Raw genomic sequence first — 27036 nt, 5'->3', positions numbered from 1 at the left:
AATACAAGAAGCAAGTATTGCTCATCATCCATTTCTCAGCAATACCCACTCCATGGTTACTACAGCATCTTCTCCAGGCACTTCATGGTGAATTTCTATCAGGCTGATTTGAAACCTCTAGCTTCTTTCAACACGCTGCTTGTGACAAAGATCTGTTCACAATCTAATTTTCAGAAACGCTTCGTTCCAGCCTTTATTTTTAAAGGATGACCTACCAACACGTATGATGAGTACAAACAAAACCAGTGAAACGCTCGCTCATCAGTAGGTTTGTAGTTAAAAAATAAAACACAGTTTAAGGTCTGAAATGTTTCCTAGTGAACGCCACTCTGTTTTTATTTAAACTCTTTGGTGGGAAGGAGGAGAAAAGGGAAGGGGGAAGATAAAAACTTGAAAGCACAGAAGCCCTTTATTTTGAATTCAGGTAGCTCCTTCCCCCATCTAACACAAAAATAATACATTGAAGAAAAGACTATTAAAAGTCAACAAAATAAATGATTATAAAAGCTGAAAGTTGTTCTAGTGGTCAGTGTGCACAGTACAGGATTGTTTTGGTGTTTGTTTTTTTTTTTTTTAAACACAAACTTCTCTAAACTTTAATGGCTTGAGATGTCATTCAGCACAGAACATCATGACTGCCAGCAAACAAGCCTGCTCCACAAATGGCCAGATCTATTCAAGTCCCTTGTCAAGGCCCTTCAGATTCTAGCATTAATTTTTTTTTTTTTTTTTTACACATTTAAAATATGATGATTCTTATGTACCCAGATGTGGTTGAAATGTAACAACACAATACATCTCATTTTACAGAAATAACTACAATGTTTCACTTTGCAAAAGGAAGCAGTAGCAAATATCACGCTATTATCCTGATCCAGACAAAAATGAATTATTTATCTTCCCTTCTGCTCAAAAAGGTTAAGAAGAAAAAGAAGAAACACAAGATAGATAGGAAATAAAGTACAGCTTAACACAGGGGGGGCAAAAAAACCTACAAATTCCTTTGATTCATTAATGTAACGTTATATCCAGGCTCCCTGCCCTCACTTAAGTTAGAAAACCAGTGGATGATTTTCTGTGGAATCCCAGCCTATTTTATTTCAGGACATCAAGGAGGGCAAGCAGTTATTTTGAAATACAAGAAAACTGGAAAGAGTATTCAAAGGTTCAAGATGCAAATGAGCACAGCAAATCCCTACAGTGAAGGGATGTAAATAGCACTGGGAAAAAAAAAGACAGTATATTACCATATTCCCCTCAATAAGCCATTGACTGAAGACAACATAATCCCAACAGTGGTCTCATCCCTTATTTACGTCTTCATTCTTCTCAAAACATCAAGAAAACAGCAACTTGTTCTTGCTCTCTGATATTCCCGAGGCTGCCATTTGGCAAAAATGCAGAGCCCATCTCTGCTGCACAACACTTTTGTTGTTCCCATATCATTCTAGGAAATTCTTCCACTTGTGTATTTATTTATATAGTAATAAAAAATATACTAAGTTTGAATAATAATCTTTATTTCTTTATTAGTTTATTTGTAAAAGGTACATTGTAATCCTGAGCTACTGCTTTTATACATTTAGCATCATACAAAGACAAATCATTTACAGTTTGATCATTTACATTTATTGTGCTCCAAAATCCTTATCTGAATATCATTTTGTCCTATCAGGAACATAGATAATTTAAATTACATGTATCCCTGAAACATCCACATTAATTTACCCATCTGACCCCATTATCTAAATTACTACAGTCGTCTAAATCACTCAGGACATTCCTTCCAAATTTAGCAAAAACTTGTTTAAAACTATAAAGATGGGCAGTGCAAGAACTGGTCCCTCAATCCTTTGTGAATACATCATTAGAAAAAGTTTTCTGTTTCCGTATTCTCTTAGCAAGTCAGTGCTAAATTGACCAGATGTACTTTGATGGAATGGTCCAAGTAATAGTTTACTCATTTTCTTATTACAGCAGTTAATGTGAATTTACAGTGTCTCCCTTTGCAGTGACCAGTGCATAACTCTCCCAAACAGGGAAAATCTGACATGATCAGAGGAAAGTAAGAGCAACCCATCACCATCTTACAGTCACCTATGTGACACTGAACTATTATGAAACAAGTCGTATGAAATGCTTCCCTTAGACCCTGTAAAGGAACTCGTACGAATAGCCGGAGTTAAGTTCCATAATCCGAGCATGGCTTTTAGGATTTGCCAGTTAAAAACCAAAAAACCAAAACCAAACACCTAAGTCCCAGGATCCTTGAGAAGAAAGCATTTAACCTAACTGAAATCCAATCCTGGATAAATGGAAATTTTAATTAGACTACCAAAATAGCATCTCTCTACCTGAAAAATCTCAAAGCATACAGTGTTTACAAATGTCTCTCTAACAACAGTGTCAGTCTTTTAAAGTACACTCATAACTTTCATTTCCTGAATAAGGTCACTATGATCTTAGGCAAAAGATACAGTAAGCAGTTCAAGCAAAATGCTTATTGCTTAGGTTTTAAAGCAAGCCACTTTAATATAATTTTAGGTAAAATGTTAAGTACAAATGTGAAGCTACTGTAGAAACACTTATAAACACTCTTGCTTTTGAATTCTGACTGATCACCTAGAAAAATGGCAGACGGATTTTAACATAACAAAGGAAATGTAAAACTTAATACTGTCTGTTGAAATAAAATTCAACACCTACAAAGACAGAGTTATGAACATGTAAACACAGCTTTAGTATTCAGAGCTAGGGAATCTAGCAGCAAAACAAACTATTTGCATATTATGTAGTGCAATGAACATTTGTTCTTAGAGACCCCCAGTCTTAAAACTACTTTGAACAGAATGGAATCCTTACAGGAAAGGTTTTAAAAGTGTCCAAGATGCAATATCCAGAATTACTAGATGTTAATCCACTATAATCTAACAATTTCTCTATGCAAAACTGTGCTCTGGATAACTGACTTTAATGGCTCCCCAGTAGCAGGCTCGAATGAGGCAGATTAAACCTAAGAGATAAGCAATAGCCCAAGAAACGTATGTTGCATGAAATCGCCTGGCAAAATCTTGTGTACCAACCTAAAAAAGAGAAAACAAAAGTGTCAAACATACAGCACTATCTGCTCTTCAAAAAAGAGCAAACAATATTAAGGAGAAGCATTTCAGCACCTTTTTACTCTGATGAAGATAAATCAGATATTTATTAGCTTAACAATCGTAGGATAATTGAGCTTGGAAGGGACATCATGAGGTCTCTAGTGCCAACTTCCCAATCAAAACAGGGTCAACTCTAAGGTCTGACAAAGCTGCTCGGGGTTTTAACTCATCTGGGTCCCAAAAAGCTCCAAGGATGGAGGCTACACAAGCCTCTGGGAACACCTCATGGCAAAATGTTTTCAATGATTTTCAAACTCAGCAAGGTTGTTAAAAGAAAATTTAAAAAGAAATCTGTCTCTCACTGTTTTTATTAGGGACACTGGAAAATCCTTCTATCGTTGTATAACTCATGTAAGTTCACACATGAAAAATTATTCAGGTTATAACATAAGTTAGAGGTATAGTGAGAATCACACATACGAATTCAACTGCAGGTATTTCCTCATATGTACTTTTCCGGGACTGCCAGGTAGAAAGGTGGCTCTAGTAACCAGTACCAGATACTTCAGAGCCAAGCAAACCAGATAGTTTTCTGAGTAACAGAGTAACAACAATGTGAACCTTTTAATTTGTAAATACCTTATTATCTGGTTTTACTCCTTATAGCTTGTAGAAATTATAAAAAGGCAAACACGTTTCAAACTTTTGGAATCCCATTCCCCAGCACTGCAGTGGAACTTACATGCCTGCTATACAGCAATGGGTATTTCTGGAAAGTTGGCAGTTTTAAGAGCCCTAGCAACAGCAAGATGTTCCAGTATTTCTGCAGTGAAATAAAACCATTCTTCATGAAACTGAAGTTTTTAGAGATGAAGAGTCAAATTTAACATCAGGAAGAGAAGACTCTCAAAGTGCCAGAACATTTTTTGTTTTTTTCAAGGAACATTTCATTTTTCTGGCTAACTCAGATGATTAAGTTCATGGTTTTAATAGAGGTGACAAAAACCACATAAACTTAGGTTTTACTCAAATGCAGGGGAAAGAGCAGCTAGTTGACCAAGGGAACTCCTTTGTACACGCAGCCCTCTGCACACAGTTGCAAGTATATCATAGTACATCACTCACAGTTAATCCGACTCCAATGAAGATGCATATCATCCCAATTGTAATATATGCACAGCAGCGTCTCCGTGGCAGTGCACTTCCAACAGAAGAACTGTTAGAAAATAAATGATGTTTTAAATTAAAAATAAACCAGCAAAAAACCGAACTACATTAATAGTAACCGTTCAGTCTAAATAGGGGAAAGAGAAGAAAATGGCAATATACGCACAGCATCTTAAGTTTATAAAGTTGTAGGCAAAGTCTACAATTATACCAAGCAGTAAAAGTCACAGTCCACATCTTTGTTTTAAAGGGAACTACTGGTGAAAGTTATCTGGTATCTAAAAAATCCACATGCTTACAACAAAGAGTGGTGCCGCACCTACAGTTTGAGTGTGTCTACCTCCTACATCCACAGTGCACCCAGATAAGTATCTTGAATAGCCTTTGGATTGCAAAACCCAATTTGCGTTGCAGCTTCTATGTAGGTTGTAAGACACCCTTTAGAAACTTTTAATACATCAATACATGGTTTTAATACATTCATTGCATCTAAGTAACCGGAAATGAGTTCTACCACCCCTAAATGTCATTAACAATAACAACCTGCACTATTTCCTGGAATAGTTTACTTAATACTGTAGAGTGGCTAACTCTACCCCATTTCTTGTAGATAAAAAACCCAAACGGCTTTAGTCACAAACATTAAAAAAAAGTTTTGTGTTCAACATTTCCAAAGCAAAAATTTTCAATGAATTGAGAGCAGCCCTGAGAAGGACTTGGGCATGTTGGTTGATGAGAAGCTCAATGATGATGAGCCAGAAGTGTGCACTTGCAGCCCAGAAAGCCAACGGTATCCTAGGCTGCATCAAAAGATAAGTGACCAGCAGGTCGAGGGAGGTGATTCTGCCCCTCTACTCCGCTCTTGTGAGACCCCACCTGGAGTACTGCATCCAGCTCTGGGGGCCCCAGTACAGGAGAGACATGGAGCTGTTGGAGAGAGTCCAGAGGAGGGCCACGAAGCTGATCGGTGGGCTGGAGCACCTCTCCTACGAGGACAGGCTGAGAGAGTTGGGATTGTTCAGCCTGGAGAAGAGAAGGCTCCAGGGAGACCTTGTAGCAGCCTTCCAGTACCTGAAGAGGGCTACAGGAAAGATGGGGAGGGGCTGTTTGCAAGAGCATGGAGTGATAGGACAAGGGGGGATGGCCTTCAGCTCAAAGAGGGTAAATTTAGATTAGATATTAGGAAGAAATTCTTCACTATGAGGGTGTCGAGGCACTGGAATAGGTTGCCCAGAGAAGCTGTGGATGCCCCATCCCTGGAAGTGTTCAAGGCCAGGTTGGATGGGGCTTTGGGCAACCTGGTCTAGTGGAGGGTGTCCCTGCCCATGGCAGGGGGGTTGGATCTAGATGGCTTTAAGGTCCCTTCCAACCCAAACTATTCTATGATTCTATGAAATTCTTTAGACACGGTTAAGTCAGTTTTAGTAACTTCAAAAACATGACAAGTTCTTTTTACTCTCTGATTTTCTTTCAGAGTTCTACCACAATTACATGAACTGCACAAATCACTGCTGACAACCACAGTAAATAAATTCCCTGGAAGTTCTGTCACTCATCATCTAGACTATGAACTCTAAGACAGACAGCTTTGTCTCTACCTGCTGCGTTAAGCTAATTATTACAGTGCTTCAGTTAACAGACTATAAAATGCAAATAAAATATTACATTCTTTACTACAGGTTAGAAAAAGATACTCCAGAAGCTCAGCCTTGTTTAGCAAATACATCTTGAGTCACACATTTGCAATCACATACAGCTACACTAATGAGGAAAATAGGAACATGATATAATTCCACTGAAACACAGTGAACATGTGGGTCCGCTGAAAGGACTAGAGAGGCAGAGGTGCTTTCATAAAACAAGTACCATCTACCTTAGAGGTCATTTTGAATCATCCTGAAGCATGCTATCATTAGTTAAGTACTTCATCCCATTCTGGAAGATCAACATCCCTTTGGACTGCTGGGATGCTTGTACTCTGTGTTCACACATGCAAGGGAAAGTCATTTTAATCTCATGATAGTTCAACATATTCAAGATAACGTGTAACAGAAGAAAGCACTGCTGAACTATTGTAAGAGTACATCTGTCATATGACTGACCAAATTTCTGGCTCCAGTTAATTAACAACATAGTAAGGCCTCATATGCTTAGCATGTGACTAGAATTTTTTAAGCATTCATCTTAAAGCCTTCAAATAGATTGGTTTAAGCAGCTTTACTCCAATATTATTTCTTTACAAGGAATTTCTAAAATGCTTCAAGAAAAAAACCCCACCACAGTCCTCAAGCCAACATGCACAGGCTGAGCTTCATCTTGCAAGGCAAGGGTTGAGTGCAGTGACCACTCACAAGCCATCTGTTAGACATGTTTAGAAAAGTCCCAAAACTGTTCTGCTCATTAACTTCACAGAAGAAATTACTTCTTACCAAAAGCCTCACCACACACTCCCAAAATCCACCCTGAATACTTCTACAGCCATTCTAGAAGAGGGGTATGTTGTCTGATTCCAAGTTACATGAGGAAAAAAGAAATAAAAAACCACACACCCCAAACAAAAGAAATTTTATAAAAGGGGACAGGGAAAAGACATCTCCAGAAGCTGAAACTGATAAGCACTGAGCTTGCCAACCTGACCTTAGGTTCCCTCCTTTGCAGGATTTCCTGGCTATGTACTCGGAAAGTTAATTCTATTACAGAGCTGGATACCTTAAGATAAGCTGGTAGAAATGTCATGCTCAATACACCTAAATCACTCATGATATTTACTGCACTCTGTATTTCACATGGAGACAAAGTTCACTTTGGGAAAGAAGCCTTCACTTTCAGACCAATGTGATTTATTATCTTGTTTTTGTAATCATAATACTGCAGGTGCCATGTCTATTTTTCCATCCATATTTCTCTCAAGCTCTGTTCCCTCCTATCCAGTAGGAAAGGCTGGGAGAGAAACTATTATCTCAAATACCGCAAAAAGGAAATATAAAGAACGTCTTAATTTAACTGCCTTTTTCTTTCTACAGAAAGCAAAGATGAAATAAATATGTTAAGTTTCCACAGTCACATAATAGACTAGGAATATTTAACGATCCCAGTAAATCACAATTTATTTTTCATCTCTCAACAGTGATATTAGCCACTAGGCTACTCTAAACAGTGAGGTCTCCCTCCACTCACCCCAAATTACACATAAAAACCCCAAATTAACTTTGAATAAAGCAAGATGAAACCCTACCCCAAAACCTACCAACTATGGCAACCCTGAAAGGCACACTCAGAAATATTAAAACTGGGGACAAAAGGACATTTTTATGTCTCAGAAGCAGCTGTTTCCATTGTGGGACTAGTGGGGGTGAAGTCTCTACAAAGCTCTCCAGAAGGCAGCGGTTCTTTCTTTCCGAGCTGCTGCTAAGGAAGCAAAGGCACCTGCCAGACCTTTGGGCAGTGGCAATAGATATACAAGACACTAAAGCCAATTTAGCATCAGGTAGTAATTAGAAGAGGGGAAAACCATTACAAGGGACAGAGGCTATTGAAGGAATAGCACAGGAAAGAATACAGGGTCTCTTGTGCTCCAAATAATAGGAATTATTGCCAGGATTTCAGACATGCTTTTACAAGGGTTTTTAAGAGGAAAATCAAAATGCTGAGATTTTGAAGATGAATAGCAGTGCTGCAACTAGCGTCCAGAGCAGTGACAGGGTTCCAACATCTCTCTCTTTCCTAAAGGTCCTGCAGAGTTTATGGGGAGAGTGTGTTATAAACTCATTACAGTTCATAATTTTGTCAGACTTTAAAAAGAGAAATAAGTAGGTTCTAAAGGAAAAAAAAAAAAAAAAAGAGAGAGATTTGGCATTCTAAAATAAAATCTGGTTCCATTCAATTCTCTCTTCTAACTAAATTCATGATCCTGAACTTTCTAGATGATTTAATATACAGCTTGGGAAAGACAGCAACAGACAAAAAAAAAAAAAAAAAAGACCAGTTCCTGTTTCTTCTCCATCATAAAATGAGTAAAATACCAGAAGCCTTCCTTAAACCTCTCACTCTTTTGGGAAACAGGCTGGTAAACATCTGGTATTTTGTATTCTGAAACACAAAAGAACATTAAAACAATGAAAGAAACAGTTTCTCCCCCATTCCCAGGTGTCATCCTCTACACTATAAAACAAAAATATATTGCAACAATTTCATCATTAGCTATATCTGTTGTCCCAATGTCGTAGATAACATGCAACTAACGGCCTACGTCAGGCAGAACCACATCAGTGGGGCATCTGCAAACACATTACCTATGCTGGCATGATCAGATTTCTAGGCTGTCTCCAAAGAGATTTGGTCATTTACCAAGTAAGTGATTTTATTCTCTGCATCACAACTAATTTCCTGTATTTACCAAGTTATTTTGCATAAAAATGACGGGGGGGGGGGGGGGCGCGGGAGAAGGGGGATGGCAGTGGACGGGACACATGTTGACAACACAGACAAAAAAAAGTCACAAAATAATAAATTTCTGACTGCAATGGTGGCAAGCAGATGGGATTAAAACCAAGAAACCCAAGATCCTGTTTCTCCCAACATCCAGATATGAAAGGTTCCTTTGTTTACACACTGAGGCACAATTGCTTTATTTTCACTGAACATTGTTTCGTTATTGACCTTTTCGTGTAATAACTCTTAACTTCCCCTGCAGTTTGACAAGGTATTCTTAATATTAAGATCTAGTCTTCATCATCCAAATAGCTTGTTTGTGACCACCTATTTGCAGATATTCACTGTACTTTTAAAAATGTTTGAAACCAAAATCATAGCAATTATTTGAGAACCTAGAAGTCTCAGCAGATATCATCTTTCTACTGTTGCAGCGATTCAAGGTGTCTTTTCCCTCAGTTTGCAGTATCCTTTTTTCAGTAACAATTGTCAACCGAGTCAACAGAAGGAATGAATAGTTTTGCATCTGACTAGTCAGCTACTAATGAAAGAAGTTTTGCATTAATACGCTGAAATAAAGCAGCCCACATTCCCTTCTAACTACTTGGCTACAGGTACAACGACCTCTGACAAAGGGCTGATAGAAAGCAGCAGGTCACTGCAGTTGTTTATTCCATTGTCAGGACTCAAAGCTCTGCCTCACCTATGTGGTGCCCTAAATCCATGCATTAGAAATGTTTATGCTGCTGGAAGTGCAGAACTCCTGACCATCGCATCTAAACCAAGGGAAGACACCAAGCAACTCATTCAAAGCTAAATTAGAATATTCCGTAGTTTGCATCCTCAGCCCAAGGACAGAAATGCCTATTTGCTAAGATTTGGTTTGTATTCTGCAACTCAGTTGCCACGCAAGCTGTAATTTTCACAAACTGCACTGCAGAGATGCTCTGGTTTTACTACATACAGATAGCATGCTTAGTATTTTTGTCTATGAAGTGCAAAGAAATTCTTAGACTCCAGATGGATTTTAAAATACAAACAACATAAACTAACAGAAGACAGACCAAAAGATCACATGGTATGACTTTCAGACAGTCACTTGGAGTGGGGTGTTTTTGTTACTGTTGGGGTTGTTTTAAGGTTAAACAGCAAATAATTTAGACCTAAGGAGAGTCAAGAAAAAAGCCGAGGTCAGCCATCAAGTGTGACATGATAAAGTGTAAAACATAATTGCAATTAGTTTAAAAACAAACCAAACCACAAAAGACCACACACACTCCCCCCAAGGATTGAAAAGCTTGAATGCAAGGTCAGTAAAAACAACAAAAAAAAAGATATCTCTGCAAAGCAACATCTCATCAAGACCATGAATTTATCTAACCTAAGCAAACTAGAACACATCCACTACTCCACACTTGATCGGTTACACTCCTGAGGTTAACCATACTACTAGACTGACTTCTCTACCAAATACTCCAGTAAAATATTTCAATCGCTGTTGTAGGCCATGCCAACATCTACAGTACACTTATCCTAAACCTTCTGCTTCCTAAGGGACATGCTAGTTTTCCTACAACATGCAACACAGCTGTGGTTCTCCATTCCCAGTGGAAAACACATTTGCTCCTTTAACTGGAAGTCGCGCTTGCATATCAAAGGAAGACAAATATTAAAATATATTAGCAGGACAAAAGAAGTAGTATTTAAGTCTTATTTCACACCCTGTGGTTGAGATTCCATACAAATTTAAAAAGTATGTTAGTAGTGTAGCTTATAACAACATTTCAAACTATGTATTCCCAACCTTAAATAAGAAAGGCCAAACAAATATTTAAAAAAGCCTGAAACAAAACCCAAAACATAAAAAAGCTCTTACAGCTCTTGTATTCAAATTTTTCTCCTTCTTACTGAAGTAATAGCAAATGATTAGACACAAGTTATTCCACAGTAATTCATAAACATTAAACAAGTTAATGCATTAAGATACTTAACACAAGTTGTTGAGTTTATGAAATCAGTAAAACCTCTTTTAAATTAAGACAAGATTATTTCCTTTCCTCCTTTTACAATAAAGCAATTCAAGTTCTACATTTAAACAAGACATCTGATTAACTGCATGAAGTGGTAAAATTTCAAGGACATAAGTTGTTAATTTTAGCAACGCATTCCTGTCTATTGTTAGCAGCTTATTTTTGCCTCTAGCGATTCAATCAGACTATTTTAATAAATGCAGGTTGGATTTGTCAAAGTTACTGATTTGTGCATGCAGAGCGGAGAGTTCATGTGCACATAACATACTCTTTAGCCTTGAAATTCAGATGAGCGTGGCAAAATAATCAGCATGGCAGACACATTTTACTCCAAAGACTTTTACGGAAGATACATTGGCAACTTATTTAACAGTTAATATACATAACCTTGCTTTCAGAGAACTTACATTTTTTTGCAGTGCGGGCATTTTGCTAGTGTGTTAAACCTCAGTTCCATCCACTGTAAAAAGAAAAAATAAAAAGGTTGAAAAACCAGCCTGAGAAAATGCCTGTTGTACTTCATGCTAAATGTCACTGTGAAAACATTTTGCTTCTCAGGCTTTCTTTGACTTGTTTCTTGCTTTCCTCCGTAAACGGGATGCCCTTTTGTCAGTGGCAACACAGGACTGGGATTTCCATGTGAAAGTTTCCCATGGCTTGCCTTAGTATTACAAGATTTGCTTGACGTAATGCGGTTTCATCCACAGGCGCAGTATGGGCAACATAATATTAATACTTTCTTTTCTCCTACTTCCATGACTATGAATATAGCCTGAATCAAAATAAGCGTGTTTTCTTTGGCACAATTACACATAGATACGTTTTCCCATCTTTCCCCAACCCTTGCATCATTTGCAATAACTAAGTTAAGTGTGCAGAGAAAGATTAGCTAAAGAATATTTTAGAAAATAGATGTCTCTCTAAGTTTTATATCTGTAAAACAGAGAACCCTATTGGCTACTTACACAACATTTTAAAAAGGTGATACATAGAACCATACATGGTATGGTCATAACCTTCCATGCACAGGCTAAAACCTATTTGGTAAACAGCCTTAGCAAAAGTAACACCTGGAACTACCTCAACCAGAGGATACAGCAATTACTCATTTAAAAACAACAGGTTTTGTTAAATTTCATTCTGGGATAATACAAGTATTTAAAACCTGTTTGCCTTGAATAAGGGGATACAATTATTGTTCTTTGCTCTGTAAGCAGTTATACTGTAAGGCAGCAGAAGAGAGCTGCAATTTCTCAACTGGAGGTAGTTAACACAGCTTCCTGGTTAAATATCATTCTACTCTCCTCTCAATTTCTGCAAAAGTCACACTGCAAGTTACTAGCAGGGGAAGAAGCTACAGCACAGACCACCAATGCCTCCATTCGGATCTTCCTTATTTCTGTAAGAAATCAGAAGTCAGTCTACTGAAGCGACAAGTGTTGTGGTAACTGCTACAAACACAAATCAGAGCCCGTCCTTGTATAGAAAACAGGACCCAGCTACAGCACAGCACCGCTTAAACACTGAGAAGTTATTATTTTATGTGCAAAGAAAGAGGATGTGGCTTGTAAATGCCTTGCCAGCACGAGCAGGTTTAGCTGTGAGCAAGGTTCTGATCTGTAGTATTTAGAGTGCATTTTCCTGCCTCTTGAAGGTCTCCCTCAGTTTTATTTACTTCTAACGGGGCTAGTTCTCCACTAAGAAAAATCCATCATTTATTTTACTGGTTCTGAAGTATCCAATTACAATACCAGTTACACAGTTGTTCTTTAAAATTTATTTGTTTACAAAGACTTGACCGAATTGATTTAGCATAGCTGTATTTTATCCCTTAATAAAATGAAAGCTTCTGTAAGTACTCCCCACCCAAGCAACATGTTTTGGGAACATTAATTCTACTTCCACGTTCCTACCAGAGGAGCAAGTTAACTATTTGCCTGCATCCCTGTCAAAAACTATGCAGTTTAGCTTAGTTCTATACAGCAAAAGTGGGATATGGTGCAGTTGTCAGTACCAGGAAAGGGATGGAGATAGGTCTCTTCAGAGCTGTTCTTTCAGCTTTTTAAACTGCAATTCCAGAAACAGAAGCAAATCTAAATCCAGGACTTAAATTTTATGCATTTGCAATTCAACTTTGTTCCTGTACACTAGTTTTAATCCAGGGTAGGCAACCTGATTTCCAAAGTTACTCATTAATGATCTTTCTAGGGTTTTACTTATTTTAAGATCTCTGATTACTAGCTGTAATTATTAATGGATAGAAAATCAAACACAAATGCATCTGAGATCCAAATTTTGATGGAAAAAAACCCATAATCTGTTTTGAGTTACCTGGAAGTAACAGAAGCACTAACTGTTATGATGCCTTCTGCACACACTTGAAATACTTGCAGAAAAAAAGCAAAAGTGCAAAAAGACACTCAAACTACAAGAATTCAGATCATATTAGCACAATAGGGAAAGGTTATTTTCATGGACATTTTAATTCTTAGACTTTTGGTGGGTTTAACGAGAAGTTTAAATCATACTTAAAGCTGGTATTTTTACTCATATTCAAGAGTGCTTTAAAGTACTTAATCTTGTTTCATGTCATTAAGAAAACTTGAGTTACAGTTATGTGAGATTTAGCTCCCTGCCAACAATACAAACTGTATTATTCCCACTGAAACAATAAATAATAGCCAAAATTGCTGGTTAGATGTACTGAAACACAGATGAGGATTTGAGAGAGCTCCTAAGTGTTTAAACTGTGGACAAAACTAGACATCCATCAAGGGATTTACTAAAAGAATATGTCAAGCTTTCTTCCTTCTGAGCCTAAAATAGCACTCAATGTGTTCAATGCAAGACAGAGAGGGGAAAAAAAAAAAAAAGACATACATACACATCCCTACATACAGCTGCTTCTACCAGAAAAGCTTCCCCTCTGCTCTTCCCAGGTCCTCTAGGAAAGCAAAATACTTCTGCAGATTAAAACATTTCTTCGTTTTCTAAATAATTTGAAGGGTTTTCTATTCAATTATTTTAGAAGATTTTTTTTTTTAAACTAATCAAATATGAAAAGTAAAATTGACAGAGCACAACTGACAAATACAGCCTGCAGCTTACATAGCTTGCTCCTGGCTTCTTGTCCTTGAGGGTCTCCATGAAAGCAGGATGGTAGCAGGAAGGTGGCGGGGGGGACGGGGACAATGGGGACACACACACACAGGGACACCCCTCCCCTGCCTGCCACCATTTCCAAAGGCACTCAGCCTCCCGCAGCCACACATCATCACAGGGAGAGGCCCCTGGGATAAGGGTTGTGGGGAGTGACTTGCTGCTGGTAGAAACAACTCCCCCAGCTACAGCCCAGGTCCAGCAGCTCTCAAAAACGCCCAAACCAGATCAGATTGCAATTCAGCGGGACAGCTGAACTCTCATCCTGCCCTCCTTTTCTGTTCTACCACTTTTTCCACTTGTCTGAACTCCAAATCTTCCAGAAACAGTGGGAATGTTAACACAGAAAAGACTCCAATTGGGTTACCCAAGGAAAAAAATCTGATGAACAAAATGCAAATAACTAGTGATAGTTCAGCTACAGTATCACTTCAGTACTAAGTCATTCTCGCAGCTGAGCCAGCAAAACTTTAAGGCACTCCATTGCATGGGGCTTGCTTTTAATAATTTATAAAAACCATCCCCCACGTGAAGAGACAGGGAAAGCACAGGCCATACTTATGCTTTCATATGGAGGAGGAAAAAAAATAAATCTTGGAAAGGTGGTGAAAAAGTTGATACTCTTAAAAGAGCACAGAACAAGCAACTGACAATTTGACTTTTCCACCCCAGGGATTTTAGCTTTGCTTGTCTATTTTATTTATTTTTTAACTGCCAAGTAAAGGAAAGGAGATACCTTACTGAGTTGCTGAGAGATGCATCTGGTATTACATATTTGCTTTACAATGTGGAGATATCAAAGGGCAGAAATACCCTCACAGAAGCTGAGTTTCCAGGCTGGCTAATACAATTCTGCTTTTTGCTTCTCTGCTCACTCTCAAACCCAAGCAATTTCCTGGTTTTTCTTACCTAAAAAAATTATTTGCAGAATCTCAAACTTAGTAATAGAAAAAGGTAGAAGCAGAAGAGTGGTAAGAAAGCTGCATAAAGAGAAAAAAGGGTTTGTTTCTTGATAACTCAGTATAAAAGAATAAAAGCTTCAAATTTCTAATATTTTGAGGGTTTTGTTTCGGTGTACCATGAAGTGGTAAAGTGGTCTTACCAGTAGATAGGACTATGAAGTTCAAAATGATGCAGTTCCCTAAAGCAACCATTAGATATGAAGTAACATGTACAAATTCCAAATCAGAACACTTAGCCTTTGAAGGCATAATCTAGTAGTTAGGGGCAAAAACAGCCTTTATGGGTTTGGTTTTGGTTTTTTCCTTATGTTCACCTAGTTCTGTAGTTTACACTAGGAACTACTTTAATTTGGGCTGCACTTAAACAAAGTAAATAAGGGATAAATAAAACTCCCATGCTTATGAAAGCCAAAGATAGGCCAATAATTTAGCAATGAGAATTTTACTTCATAACATTGACTTTCCCTAATAAAAAATAAAAATAAACCACATAGTAGAGATGGCCTTTTATGTTAAGAGACCACATTAAAACTTAATACTGCAACTCTTCTACTGTTTTTGCCTGTGCAGTTTTAAAGCTGTGCTAAAAAACCATAATTGCATTACCAAATTAAATTATGACTCTGTATCAAACTACAGTGTTCGTGCAGGTACTTAATTTGTAACATGCTATTATATTTTTAAAAAAAGCTAAAAGAAAAGGTAACTTTTATTAAAAGATGCCTGGTTTAGAATATGTACTTGAGACGGCCTTTTTCTTCTGTACATCAAATAGTTTTCTGTTAATAACATTATTCTATATTGCATACAATGTTCTTACTAGTTAAGGTCATATATAGATTTACATTTTAAAAAAGCAAACAGAAAACCCACTCTTGCTATCTCCAGTTAGAGACTACTGTTCTTTAGCAAGGGTTATAAAAGGAATATCGGGGTTTTTTTAATATATAGGCAGAATTAGTAGATAGAATATTTCTCGAGCATCTCTCTAATGGTTTCTCAGATACTGTATTACTTGTAAATTCATAATCAAATCCCTAGTTGCCTTGTAAAAAAAAGTGTAAAAGCCATCACTTGCTCCCTACGTACCTCATCTACTACAGTAGTTAAGCCTTTATTGCGCACCTCACTGATCCATAAACCTGAAGTAAAGATTTGAAGGAACAAGTCTATTCCATTATAGAGCCCATCACAAGCAAACCCTTCTCTCACTGTGGATACAAGCCAACATGGATTGCCATCCCCTAAGCTTCCTTTTTCTTCCACAAAATGCACTTGAGCATTCTCTGGCCTTTATGTATCTTACAATCCTTTGTTTCAGGAATGTAACTGGTGACTGTGCAGACCCTTCAGCTGTGCCACTTAGCTTCATCATGTAGCAGTGCTAGAATGTTTGGCAAGTTTGTGAGTTATGGGAAATGGCTAACTGGTGTAGTTCAGAAACTGTTCCTAAATCAGAATTTAAGTATGGCAGCCCCTTATCTATGCAAAAGGCTGCAAACAGTTCAACAGCAAAAGAGTATTCTTGCATCCTTCCACTTCAAAAATGGGATCAACTTTCAGCCTCGCACATAACCCAAAATCTCTAGTTCTGTAACAACTGTCAGATATGCTAAGAGCAAGTGCTATAACAAACAGCTTTCAGGGGTCCATACAGCAATAGTAGAACTGCTGTCTTAGCCACTGCAGAACATAACCATCGTGGTGAGTCTAAACAGAACCTGGAAGCATAACTTCTTTTTCTAGCACTGTCCGCTCTCAAATCACTAAGTGGTAAGACTGGCTTTGGGCTTTATCCATGCATGCACAGAAAGCCTGTTAGAAGTTTTCTTGAAATGCATGTAAAGATAACCAGAGACCATACATCCAGAGCAGTACAAGCCCAGAAGAAACTTTAGTTTCTCAATGATGCCATAGAGGCAATATGCTCTTAAAAGTGCTTACAACAAATAGCTTGAGCGATATCAAGGCGAGGAGAGAAGGAGAATCTGGTGCTTTACTTACAAGGAATGTATTTCCACAGTGCCCACATACCACTCTAGTTCCATCTGGTTGAACTGGTAAGGCAGGCTGAGCTGGCTGCTCTTCTGGGATCAGCATTACTGGACCAAGAGTAATGATGCGTCTACTGTGTTAAGAACATTAGATGTACATGTAATTAAGCTAGCAAAAGAGAAGAACGATGCATTTAAGCAATTAGCTCAGTCACTACTAAATATTTTACACTTTTAAACTATAATCTGCTTTTTAAACAGATGATGCACCCAGTTTTGGTCTCTCTCCAAAGTGTTTTCCTTTACAGTGAAAGAAAATGTTTTCAAAACTGAAACATCAGCCAGGCAAGCCAGAACCCCATAGAGATCAAAGACTCACCATCATATGGTGGAAACACTCCTCGGGAAAATGAAACCTTAATACTCAGGCTGAGCAAGCCCATGAATTGGAATTTACATACCCATGTGAAACATGTAGAAAGAGTAAGGACTCTTCCATAACCTAGTTCTCCTTCCCAAGTCAGATACTCCTCCTTCCTACACTACTGACAACCAAGTCAATATAAGCAGCATATCCACACTTCTACAGTAAAAGTGCCATTCAAATTGAAAGAACTAAAAAAGAAAACCACCCTAGGTTGACTAAATGCAATCAATTTACTTAAAAAAAACCACCAACCCACCAGTTTGTAAGTATTTGCTTTTATGTTCAATGTGTTTCCAATTTAATGATACAATTTGTCTGTCCAAAGTGACAGTACCCAAATTAACCAACTCAAAGCAGAATGTGGATCAGACTTCCTAGCATGCAAAAAGTGAAGGGAAAAATTAAAGCATTACTTAATTTGCACAGTATCTCTCTCCATATACAACCAAAATTGTATTCTGAATGGCCTCCCTTCAATCTGGAGACTTCCATTTAAGGCATACTCCCAACTCTCTCCTTTGAAGTACCCCAATTTTGCTCACCTTCTAGTAAGACAAATACACAGGCTATTTTAGGGAAACTGCTCAGATATATGCTTTTGAGACTTTTTAAATAAAATAAGGGAGTTTCTGATTCAGCTTGGTTACCAACCACATGATGCATTTGTGAATACTTCAGTTGTAATAATTGGAATGTTTTGACATTTTCCCCAACACCGCGTTAAAAAAAAAATAAGTCCCCCCTTAGTCTCAAACAATGTTTTAAAACCATAACAGCCAACAGACTGGTGACTAGGGCACTCGGTGCGGTAGAGCTTCCATTCAAGTACGTGCAGACCTAGCCTTCATCTCAGTTTTTCCTGTTAGACCTACACCACTTACAATCAAATTACTCCTGCCTCAGTGGGGTCTCTAGCACCCTAAACCCAATGGTAAGAACACTCACTATAGCAATCGCACTTGTTTCTTCTATAACAAACGTGTAAATTAAAGTCAAGAACTGAGAGGAGATGGAAAACTCAGTACAACAAAGGAGGGGAGACAGGACTGAAGCCAACCTACTGCTCTCTCTCCTGTTTTATTCTGAAGTCCCCACTCTTAACTAGGCAAAGTGAGCAACCGGTGTGCTTACAGTAATTGTTTGCAAGAAATTATGAATGTTAAGTCCCAGAAACAAGAGATTTTCCTCCTCCGTTCTTTATACAATTTGTTCCTTATAAAGTAGCTAAAATGGGAAACACACATTTGAGACTACCACTAAATAAAAAAAAAGAAAATTTTTCCCTCTTTAAAGTTTACCTTCAAAAAAAATTCAAAATTGACTCTACCACAACCTGTTTCTGCAGTAATTCAGTAACGCTCTGTAAGTCTCTACGTACAGAGGCCCAGGCTTGAACCTCTTCCAGTTTTAAATATTCAACACCAAGAACATTGCTTTAAAGAAAACCATCTCAAGGCACTTACAGTTTTTCATTCTTACCAGTTTGGTCTTGGACAGCCTATTTTCCGAGACGTATCCTTACAGATAAGGAGACAATTACATTGACATCTAACATACTTCTTCCCTGAAGGGGGGTTTTTGATTGGCTAAACAAAACAAAAAAAAAAAACCAAACACCAACAAAACACCAGAGAACACACATCAGAAGTCATAGCAATTCACTTTTTTCCCCCATAACAGTATGACAAAGCAGAACAGCCTCAGTGACAACTTCTTGCTGACAGAGAAATACAGTTCCTCTTGGAAGAAACTTAAGAGTCAAGACAAAAATCAATTTTCTCTCTCCGCCCAGAGAAAGAGGTGCAAATTTCCACACTAGAACAAACAAGAGATTCTGCAAATTTATGGAAAAACCAATCATATTTTAGCAATGAAGAATTCAAGACTTCAGTTTAGTTATTTTTTTAAAATGTGAACTCTAGTAGTAATATATTTTTTAAAAAACAGTTAAAACATCAAGCAAGCCTCCTTGCCTGATACAACAGCTTTACTCAACAGTGAAAGGATACAGTCTGCCTCTTAGTGACTAAGAGTCTATGCAGGCATCACTGAACTGTCATCTTATTTTAAACCGTACTGAAGTTATCTTTCTGTAACCTGCAAGTCAAGCTTCTGAGTCCCTTTCACACAGCAAGTCACAAGTCTCAAAAGCTGCAAGATACTTTCTTTGGCCTGAAATACTATATATTGGTAGGGAAAGTGTCTAGTAATAGCAGGTTCTCTACTAAGTGGAAGAAAAAAAAAAAAGCTGTTTTCCTACAGATTTAAGGCTTCCTGTTTTCTGGACATAATTTTAAGTTCTTTTCATAAAATAAATCCAATCCAGTGTTCTTCAGCCCCCAGTAGCTGTGGAGTGCTGCAATATCAGATTCTGAAACTAAAACTGGCAGGAAGGAAAAAATAGAGCAGGAGGCCGAAAGCTGAAGACTTGAATTAAGAAAAGGGGAGGCAGAGCAAAAAGGTCTCTGATCAGTGAAACAGAACCTACAATTTCTGCATTTCAAAATTGTTGTGTTGTGGTTTGTTAGCAAGCTAACAAATTGACTGCAGTATTGCAGGAGGGAAGCAGACATCCAGGGAAAGATGTGGGTTAGTTATTGTGTTTCTCCCACTCTTAAAATAATTCAATTCTTCATTTCTCTTCACCCCACCAAAACCAGATTCATCTTTCTTTACAGAGGAGTAATTACTTAACAACATCTTTGCTTTTTGTTCTCTGCCTCACAAGAAAGAGTCCCATGCAGCCTCATCAACAGCACAAAGATTTGAGCTGCTTATAGCCATCCTTGTGCCAGCAACCCTTGAACTTGCACACCATCTACACCAGCTGCCAGCTGTGCTGACAGATCCTTTGCAGGGATGGCAGGAAGGGACTCACTCTTTGTAGGTGAGGATATGAAGGATGTACTTCTACCTCCCCACCACTTCCCTCCACAAAAAGAAAAAGCTAAAAATCCATTTTACCGTAGCTTCATTGCAAACTGTGCACTTAACCACATGTTGGTGTAGCTTGCCATCCAAATTGATTAGCGACTGGCACACGCGGCAGTTTATTACAGGAACACCACTGGCATCTGGACTTGCAATGGCAGTATACGGAGGAGGAAGCTCTGCTGCAAAAGATCAGGAAATCTCAGTTGAAAAACTAAACAGGATCCTAAAAGACCATCAGCAAAGATAGTCTCTAACAGTCACAGCCTCAAAAAATTTTTTTAAAAAATAGAAATTGAAGTTAATAGTAAGTATAAACATAAGACAAACATGTTTGCTTTCCCCTTCCCCATAACTTCTGTGTACCCGAACATCTACCACATAAAGCATATCAGCAACACAAACACACCGTAAAGCACCTCAGAAAAGCGGATCAGACAAAAGGCTTATCCATGCAACTTTATTTTCAAACCAACTTTTTACAGTCTTTAGAAAAGGGGCGGGAAAAAGCCCCAAACAAACCCCAAACCCACCACGGATTAGCAGCAGCCAGACTGGCTTCTAAAGAAAAAAACCCAAAAGATAAAACAAGACACAGGTAGGCAGAAGAGCCATAACCAGCATTTACAAGTATCTGGAGAGACTGAAACATAGTCAACTATTTATCTTATAGTATCAAATACTACAGGTGAAAATACAGAAGAGTCCTGTTAAGGAAACAGGTCTTGGGTGGGAAGTGGCATGAACTGCTGCTTTTTTTGAATGCAACAACAGCAAAATTATGCTATCTTGAAGAAAAAAGATGAAGTGAGCCCTCAGAGCTTCTGCTTTTAAGGGTTCCAAATATTTTTGTTGACCACGATCCAAAGCACAGACGCACAAGGGCATTTTTAAGTCACTTAAGACAGGCTAACACAAGGGAGAACATCATGGCCTCAGGCCCCCATGAAAGAACAGATTTCAGCTTCGCCAGTCCTGAGCCCATGGCAAACTGGGGAAGAAATGCTCAAGATCCTTCTCAGTTTAAGAATCTGTGGAATGAAAACAATTCAACACAGCAACTTCTCACAAGCTTATTACCACAATTATTTGGCACGCAGTAGTACCGACTTTTATTTCATCAAGAAGTTCAGGGTTCTTCAGGTAAGCAAACAAGGAATGGGCATATTTAGTAGTTCATAGCTAACTTTTTTAATACTAATAATTTGAAATTATTAGCCTTGGACTTCAATAAATGATTTCATAATTACATCCAAGCAATCAACAAAATATTCAGGGAAGCAATGAGAGATCAACCTACTTTCAGTTTACAAACAGCACTGAACAGAGCAATGTCTGCTGGAGGGGTGGTGAAGGAAATCACAGGCTGAAATCAAAGCTGACAAGCCCAACTATTAAATTTAAGTCTGTAAGAAAGCACTCATCTATCACTCCTTCACTCTGTTTTAAAGTGAATGTCATAAGCTGGAGGGATATAAGAAACCCTGCCTGCCCTTCAGATCCAAAAATCATCACAAACCTCTGAGGCAGCGTTGCTGTTCAGTGCTCTCTCTGCTACTTGGCCTGCAAAAGGTCAGGACCTGTACTTGATTTTAAACTCACAGAGGCAGTGGAAGGAAGGTGGGCACCTTCAGGGTCTCAGAATCACACCCAACATACCTGAACTATTTCAGATGAGAAGTAAAATTAACTTATATGTAGCAATGCAATTCTGAAGTCATCATAGAAACTGATGCTCCATTACTTGAGCAAGTGAACATCACACCTTCAGCCTTGATATATCGGTTACAAAAAACAATGTCCTTAAGAAATACTAGGTAACTTAGAGCGTTCTGATTTTTTCTGTTTCTGAGGAATTACACTCTGAGAAAATACAGCAAATAAAAAATACTGTTTTAAGACTAACAGTATTTTGCAGTACTGCAATACCCTATTTTCAGTACAAGACTGCAACATGCAAGAGAGGAGTATTACAAGATATTAACAAACAAAAATAAATGCAAGACAAAACCCCAACCCCCACACACTTTGGCAGCTGGGAACAATCTCAAGCCTACTAGATCACTGCAGAAACCAGGTCTGAGATTAGGATGGGAACAGCAGCATCTCAGTTGTGAGTGGCAGAGTCAAGGCTGCTGCAAGGGGGTTTTGGCCATAAGCAGCCTGCTTAACTGCTCCTATAGCAAGCAGCTGACACACATTGTGGCTAGGAGAATAGATAGCCATAAAACAAAAGGCATGTCTAGCAGACCGAATACCAAACTCTCTGTCAAGACACTGCTATGGTTCAATCCCAGCTTCGAGGTTGCTTTTCTGAAAGGCAACAATCGTGTTACAGAACTTCTTTGCTTTGTCCTCTCCATTTAAAGTGCGATTTCTCAACTCTACCAGCTAGGCACAGGGCAGCTGTACTAAGGAAAGGCAAACAGTATCTTGAAGGGTACTAAAAGTAAAAAGATACGTACCCACCCTCCAGCCTTTCAGCTTTCCGTGATCCTCGCATACTTTGAGAACTGGCAGCTGTGCCCTTCTAGACATTTATAATACTCCATACCCTACCTGACAACTCTTAGGATTTTGAAAGTTAGTTAAATGAGGTGAGTGAGCACCTACAGACACCGCCAGCCACTTCTCCAGCCTCATACTGGAGTTGCTCGGCTTCCAGGTAAGCAGCCTCACTGTTCCTGTCCTGCTGGCTCAGCAAATTGCAGATAGCAAGCGAATAATGGCTGCTTTTAGAGTGGTGCTGCAGCAAATAACATTTGCTATGGAGCAGAAAGCCGGAGGTATCTTGGCACTGCAACCTTCATGCTTAAAGAAAAAGCACATTTGAAAGAGCTCCAAAAAACAAACCAGCAAAAGCCACCAAAATTAAGTTTAAAGACAAGTATATAGGGGGGAGGGAAGTGAAAAGAAAAATAAAGGTATTGTTTCAGAGTTCGCTGTTAACAAAAAGGTTTCAAAGTACATTAACACAGTTTGGAATTACTTTTTTTGACAGCCTGAATTTCAGGCTAACTATAACATCTAAACCTGATCATAAAGGTCCATCATGTTGGATGTGACTGGATGGTAGGCAAGTTTCATGTACGCATCAGAGGTTTCAGGACACGTTTAATGAGATACTGAATTTCCTGCTCTTACATACCAGTTTACAACTACATTATCAGTTTTTCTTTTAAAAAATAAAAATAAAATCCAACAGCGACTAGTTCAGCAAGATTAGCAGAGTGCCCTACCATGCTGCACATCTGACTCTAACCTACAATTCCCTCCTCACGCCCATGGGATAGAGATGCAGTGGAAGACATCACATAATCAACCTTAGAAATTCCTTGTGGTGCTTGTGCACTTCCCTCCCGTGGTATCTCAAGGGTGGAAACCAAAGGGAACCACTCACAGCTTACCTGAGTCAAGCAGAAACAAGTTTGTTTTCATTATCTGATTAAAAAAAAAAAAAAGATTTTTTTTTATCCTGACCTGGGAGGGGGTGGGTGAGGGAAAAAGAGTTAGTGATCTGTGTCAGAGAGAGGTATTTAAAAAAACTGAGAAAGCCTGAAGAAAACCCCTAACAAAAAAAAAAGCGAACACTGAATAACCACCCTACTACAGGGAGCAGAGCTGATGCTTCCATTCTTTGTCTATGTGAAAAGTTTCTTAAATACTGTGCCCTGCATCAATATCAAAAAGATTTTTTTCTTGCTTCCATCATTAGGAACAAACACTGAGCCATCACCAGGATTCAACCACCCACCAGTTTACACTGAAAAGGATCAGCTGGGTCTCAGCTGCAGCCCAACAAGGGAAAAGGAGGCTACTGTCAAACCATGGCCCCTCTAATTTAAAGATGAGGATGACATATTGGCCACAGTAGATAATTACAGGGATAAATCTATTAATGTACATTCAGGTGGTAGTTTGGAGGGCAAAAGGCTTCTTCCTCCTTCCTCTGCAGCTCCACACCAGTCAGGTGATGTTAAGCAAGGAAGCCCTACAGAAAGGGGTTTGGAAGCAAACCCCATCTCCCCATGAGAATGCTTCTTCCCCCCTACATTACACATGCACTAGAGAGAGAGACATAGACCACCCATTAGCTAAAAAGGTTGTTTAGCTTGCATAGATCCTTTCACTAAGGATAACTGACAGAGCAAGGAAAGTAGAGCTATGGGGTCTATGCCACAGCTCTGCAATGTCTTGTTCTGCAGGTTATCTTTTTGTAAGTTTTGTAGAGCAGTTTTGAAGAGCTACCTAGCATGGTTGCTCGTGGACTGATCAAACGAGAGATCCTCAACTTGTGAGGAGATGTTTGACATGTAAGAAAGCTCTATGGTTCTTCCTCACTTTAGGGAACAAGCCACTTATCTCAAGCACCACACTGCACCACCAGTGCCAAGCTAGTTCACAGGATTTACGGGTGTGGACCGAAGGCGCAGCAGGACATGGCTGCCAACCAAGATAAGTATTTGGGGACTAGCTTGTTGCCGGGTCACGAGTTTTACCCAGGGTTCAAGCAAGAGTCACTGATCCAATGCATTTTCATTACTTTTGAAATCTGTAAAGACCTTTTTAAAAAATAGATTGAAATGTACACAAAAGTAATAGTTACAAGATACAGACTACTAAGACTAAAACAGTTTAAGGTGGATTTCTGGATTTCGTTTTAAACTAGAAAACTTAAGGGATTATGCCAATCCTACGCAATTTGATTGAAAAAACCCCAAAACCCTCTGCTGTTTTTCAGGCTGATACTAGTTTGTGCAATTCAAATGAAAGTGAACAATCAACACCAGCTACAGCACCAACTGAAATACATTTTTATATCAAGGCAAAGAGGACTAGCTTTCCACGGGTTTAAATATTATTCAAAACAGACAGATGCTCACTCATAGCATTCTAGTTACATACATATGCAATAAAATTATACAATTACATCAAAACCCTTAAGAAAGGGCCAACACACTGGAGCCAGTGAGATCAAGACTGTAATCTTACATTTTAAAGGCTACTGCTAGCAAAGCTACACTAATCTTATTTAGTCTCGATTCCTTCAGCTTTCTTCCTCCCTCGCTTTCTGCTCTAAAATGTTTAACTGGAAAAAACCCAAACTACTAATGTATTTTGTAAACTTCCCAATTTATATTTTCTAAGTAAAATTTTTTCACCTACTTACTAAATATTCAGTATTGATCAACAAGATGATTTTCCTGAGTCTGTAAAAGAATGTTAATACCGTATCTTTAAGCTACGATCCCAGATTTGCAACCAATGTGACTTGCTTTCAAGATAACGCCAAAACCATCTACGGCCTTGAAATGTGTTTGCAAGGACATCCTAGTGGTTTTGGACTTCCAACTACCACACCGCTCAGAGCCCCTTCGTTATTTTCGTGTGGCTGCCAGAACAGGAGCCGATGGGCTGGCACCTCCCGGTTAGCACACTTGCACGGTCACCGGAGATGAAGCAGAGATCTGCGTACTTTATTCTGCTGAGACGATTCTGCGTTACCCCCCTACCTATGCCACCCCGCAGCTCGCTGTACTGAGTTTTGTTGTTCATAGCTGAGGACCTTTTACTTAATCCTGCTCCTAATTAATGGGGAACCGAAGTCTAACAATTACCTTGCAAGCTACGACATGCGAGTGAGTTACAATAAGCAGACCGGTTCGGGCTTGTTCTACCACTGCAAACAATCATTTTTTTTTTTTCTTTTTTCTCCTTTTGAAGAGTTCACGCTGGAGCGCGGAGCACGGCCTACCCGGCCCCGAGCGGCGTTAACCTGTTGTTCCCCAGCTCGTCCCCCGCCGCCGGGGCAGGGCGAGGGCTCCCCCCGGCCAACAGCTCCCGGCCCCGCCGCGGCGGGCAACTTCGCCCGTCGACAAAGGCGGAGGAAGCCTCCGCGCCGCAGCAACCGGGCGGAGGCGCCGCGTCCCCCCCACCCCGCAGGCTCAGGGGCCCGGCCCCCCCCGCCCCGAGGGCCGCACCGAGCCCCGAGGGGCCTGTCCGACCCACCCCGCCGCCAGACCCGCGGCGCCCGGGCCGGCAGCCGCCCCCCTGCCCGGCACAGGTCCGGGGTGGCGGCTCGGCGACACCGGGCGAGCGGAGAGGGCGGCGACGGCGGCGGCCGCCTTACCTCGGGGGCTGCTGTCCGGCAAATAGGGCGGCGCGGTCGGGGTGACATTGCCGGAGCCAGGTGCGGAAAGCAGGGGGGAGCGCTCGTCCACCCCCTCGGCGGCCATGGCTGCGGCGCGAAGGGCCCTTCCCGCTGCCGGGCTCTCGGCGTGGGGCGGGGAGGCGGCCGGGCCGGCAGCGCCGGGGAAGGGGAAGGAACGCAAAGGAAGGGGCTGGGAATGAATGGGACCGGGGCGGGGAGGAGGGACGGCGGGGCGGAGGCTAGGCTAGGCTAGCCGAGCCTGCCTCCCCCCGTCCCCCCGTCACGGGCTAATGAGCGGGGCAGGCCGGGAGGGCCGGGCTTCCTCCGGCGGAGCAGAAGGGGGAGTGTCGCTACGATGGGCCGGGCCGCGCCGCGCCGGGGCTTCCCGGGCCGGGGAGCTTAAATGCGGCTTGCTGGCAGCCGCAGCGCCGCCGGAGGAGGGTCCGCGGCGGGGAGGCGAGGGCCGGGCCGGGGAGCCTCCTCGCTGTCCAGGGGAGCCGTGCCCCGAGGGGGAAAGACCCTCAGCCCGTCTGTGATGGCCGTAGCACGGAGCGGTAAATCGAGGGCAAGTTCAGCAGGAAGGTGTCTGGAGGAGAAACGTAACAATCTTCTGTTTTAAATAAATTTAAAAAACAAAAAAAATTATTATTTTTTTTTCCCCCTGAAATGCTGTGGTTATAAAT

The 27036-nt window shown here is 40.0% G+C and overlaps 1 protein-coding gene across 2 annotated transcripts; it reads right to left on the bottom strand.

Moving 5' to 3' along the window:
• Positions 1-1503: 1503 nt before the first annotated feature.
• On the bottom strand, positions 1504-26665 carry PIP4P2 (phosphatidylinositol-4,5-bisphosphate 4-phosphatase 2). 2 transcript variants are annotated; one of them, XM_075743749.1, is made up of 7 exons: positions 26333-26665; positions 20236-20381; positions 18751-18857; positions 16855-16978; positions 11137-11189; positions 4227-4317; positions 1504-3083 (listed from the first exon to the last, which is right to left on the bottom strand). In XM_075743749.1, exons 1-7 carry the CDS (start codon positions 26436-26438, stop codon positions 2940-2942), a joined length of 771 nt encoding a protein of 256 aa, XP_075599864.1. In that variant the 5' UTR covers positions 26439-26665; the 3' UTR covers positions 1504-2939. The 2 variants fall into 2 exon arrangements, with proteins under 2 accessions (XP_075599864.1, XP_075599863.1); XM_075743748.1 differs by having other exon boundaries at positions 20236-20384; positions 26333-26662.
• Positions 26666-27036: the final 371 nt, after the last annotated feature.

Source organism: Balearica regulorum, chromosome 2 (genome assembly GCF_011004875.1).
Source record: "Balearica regulorum gibbericeps isolate bBalReg1 chromosome 2, bBalReg1.pri, whole genome shotgun sequence".
Taxonomy (NCBI): Eukaryota; Metazoa; Chordata; class Aves; order Gruiformes; family Gruidae; genus Balearica; species Balearica regulorum.
The sequence above is the reverse complement of the archived record's forward strand: the minus strand, read 5'-3'. Positions and strand labels throughout refer to the sequence as shown.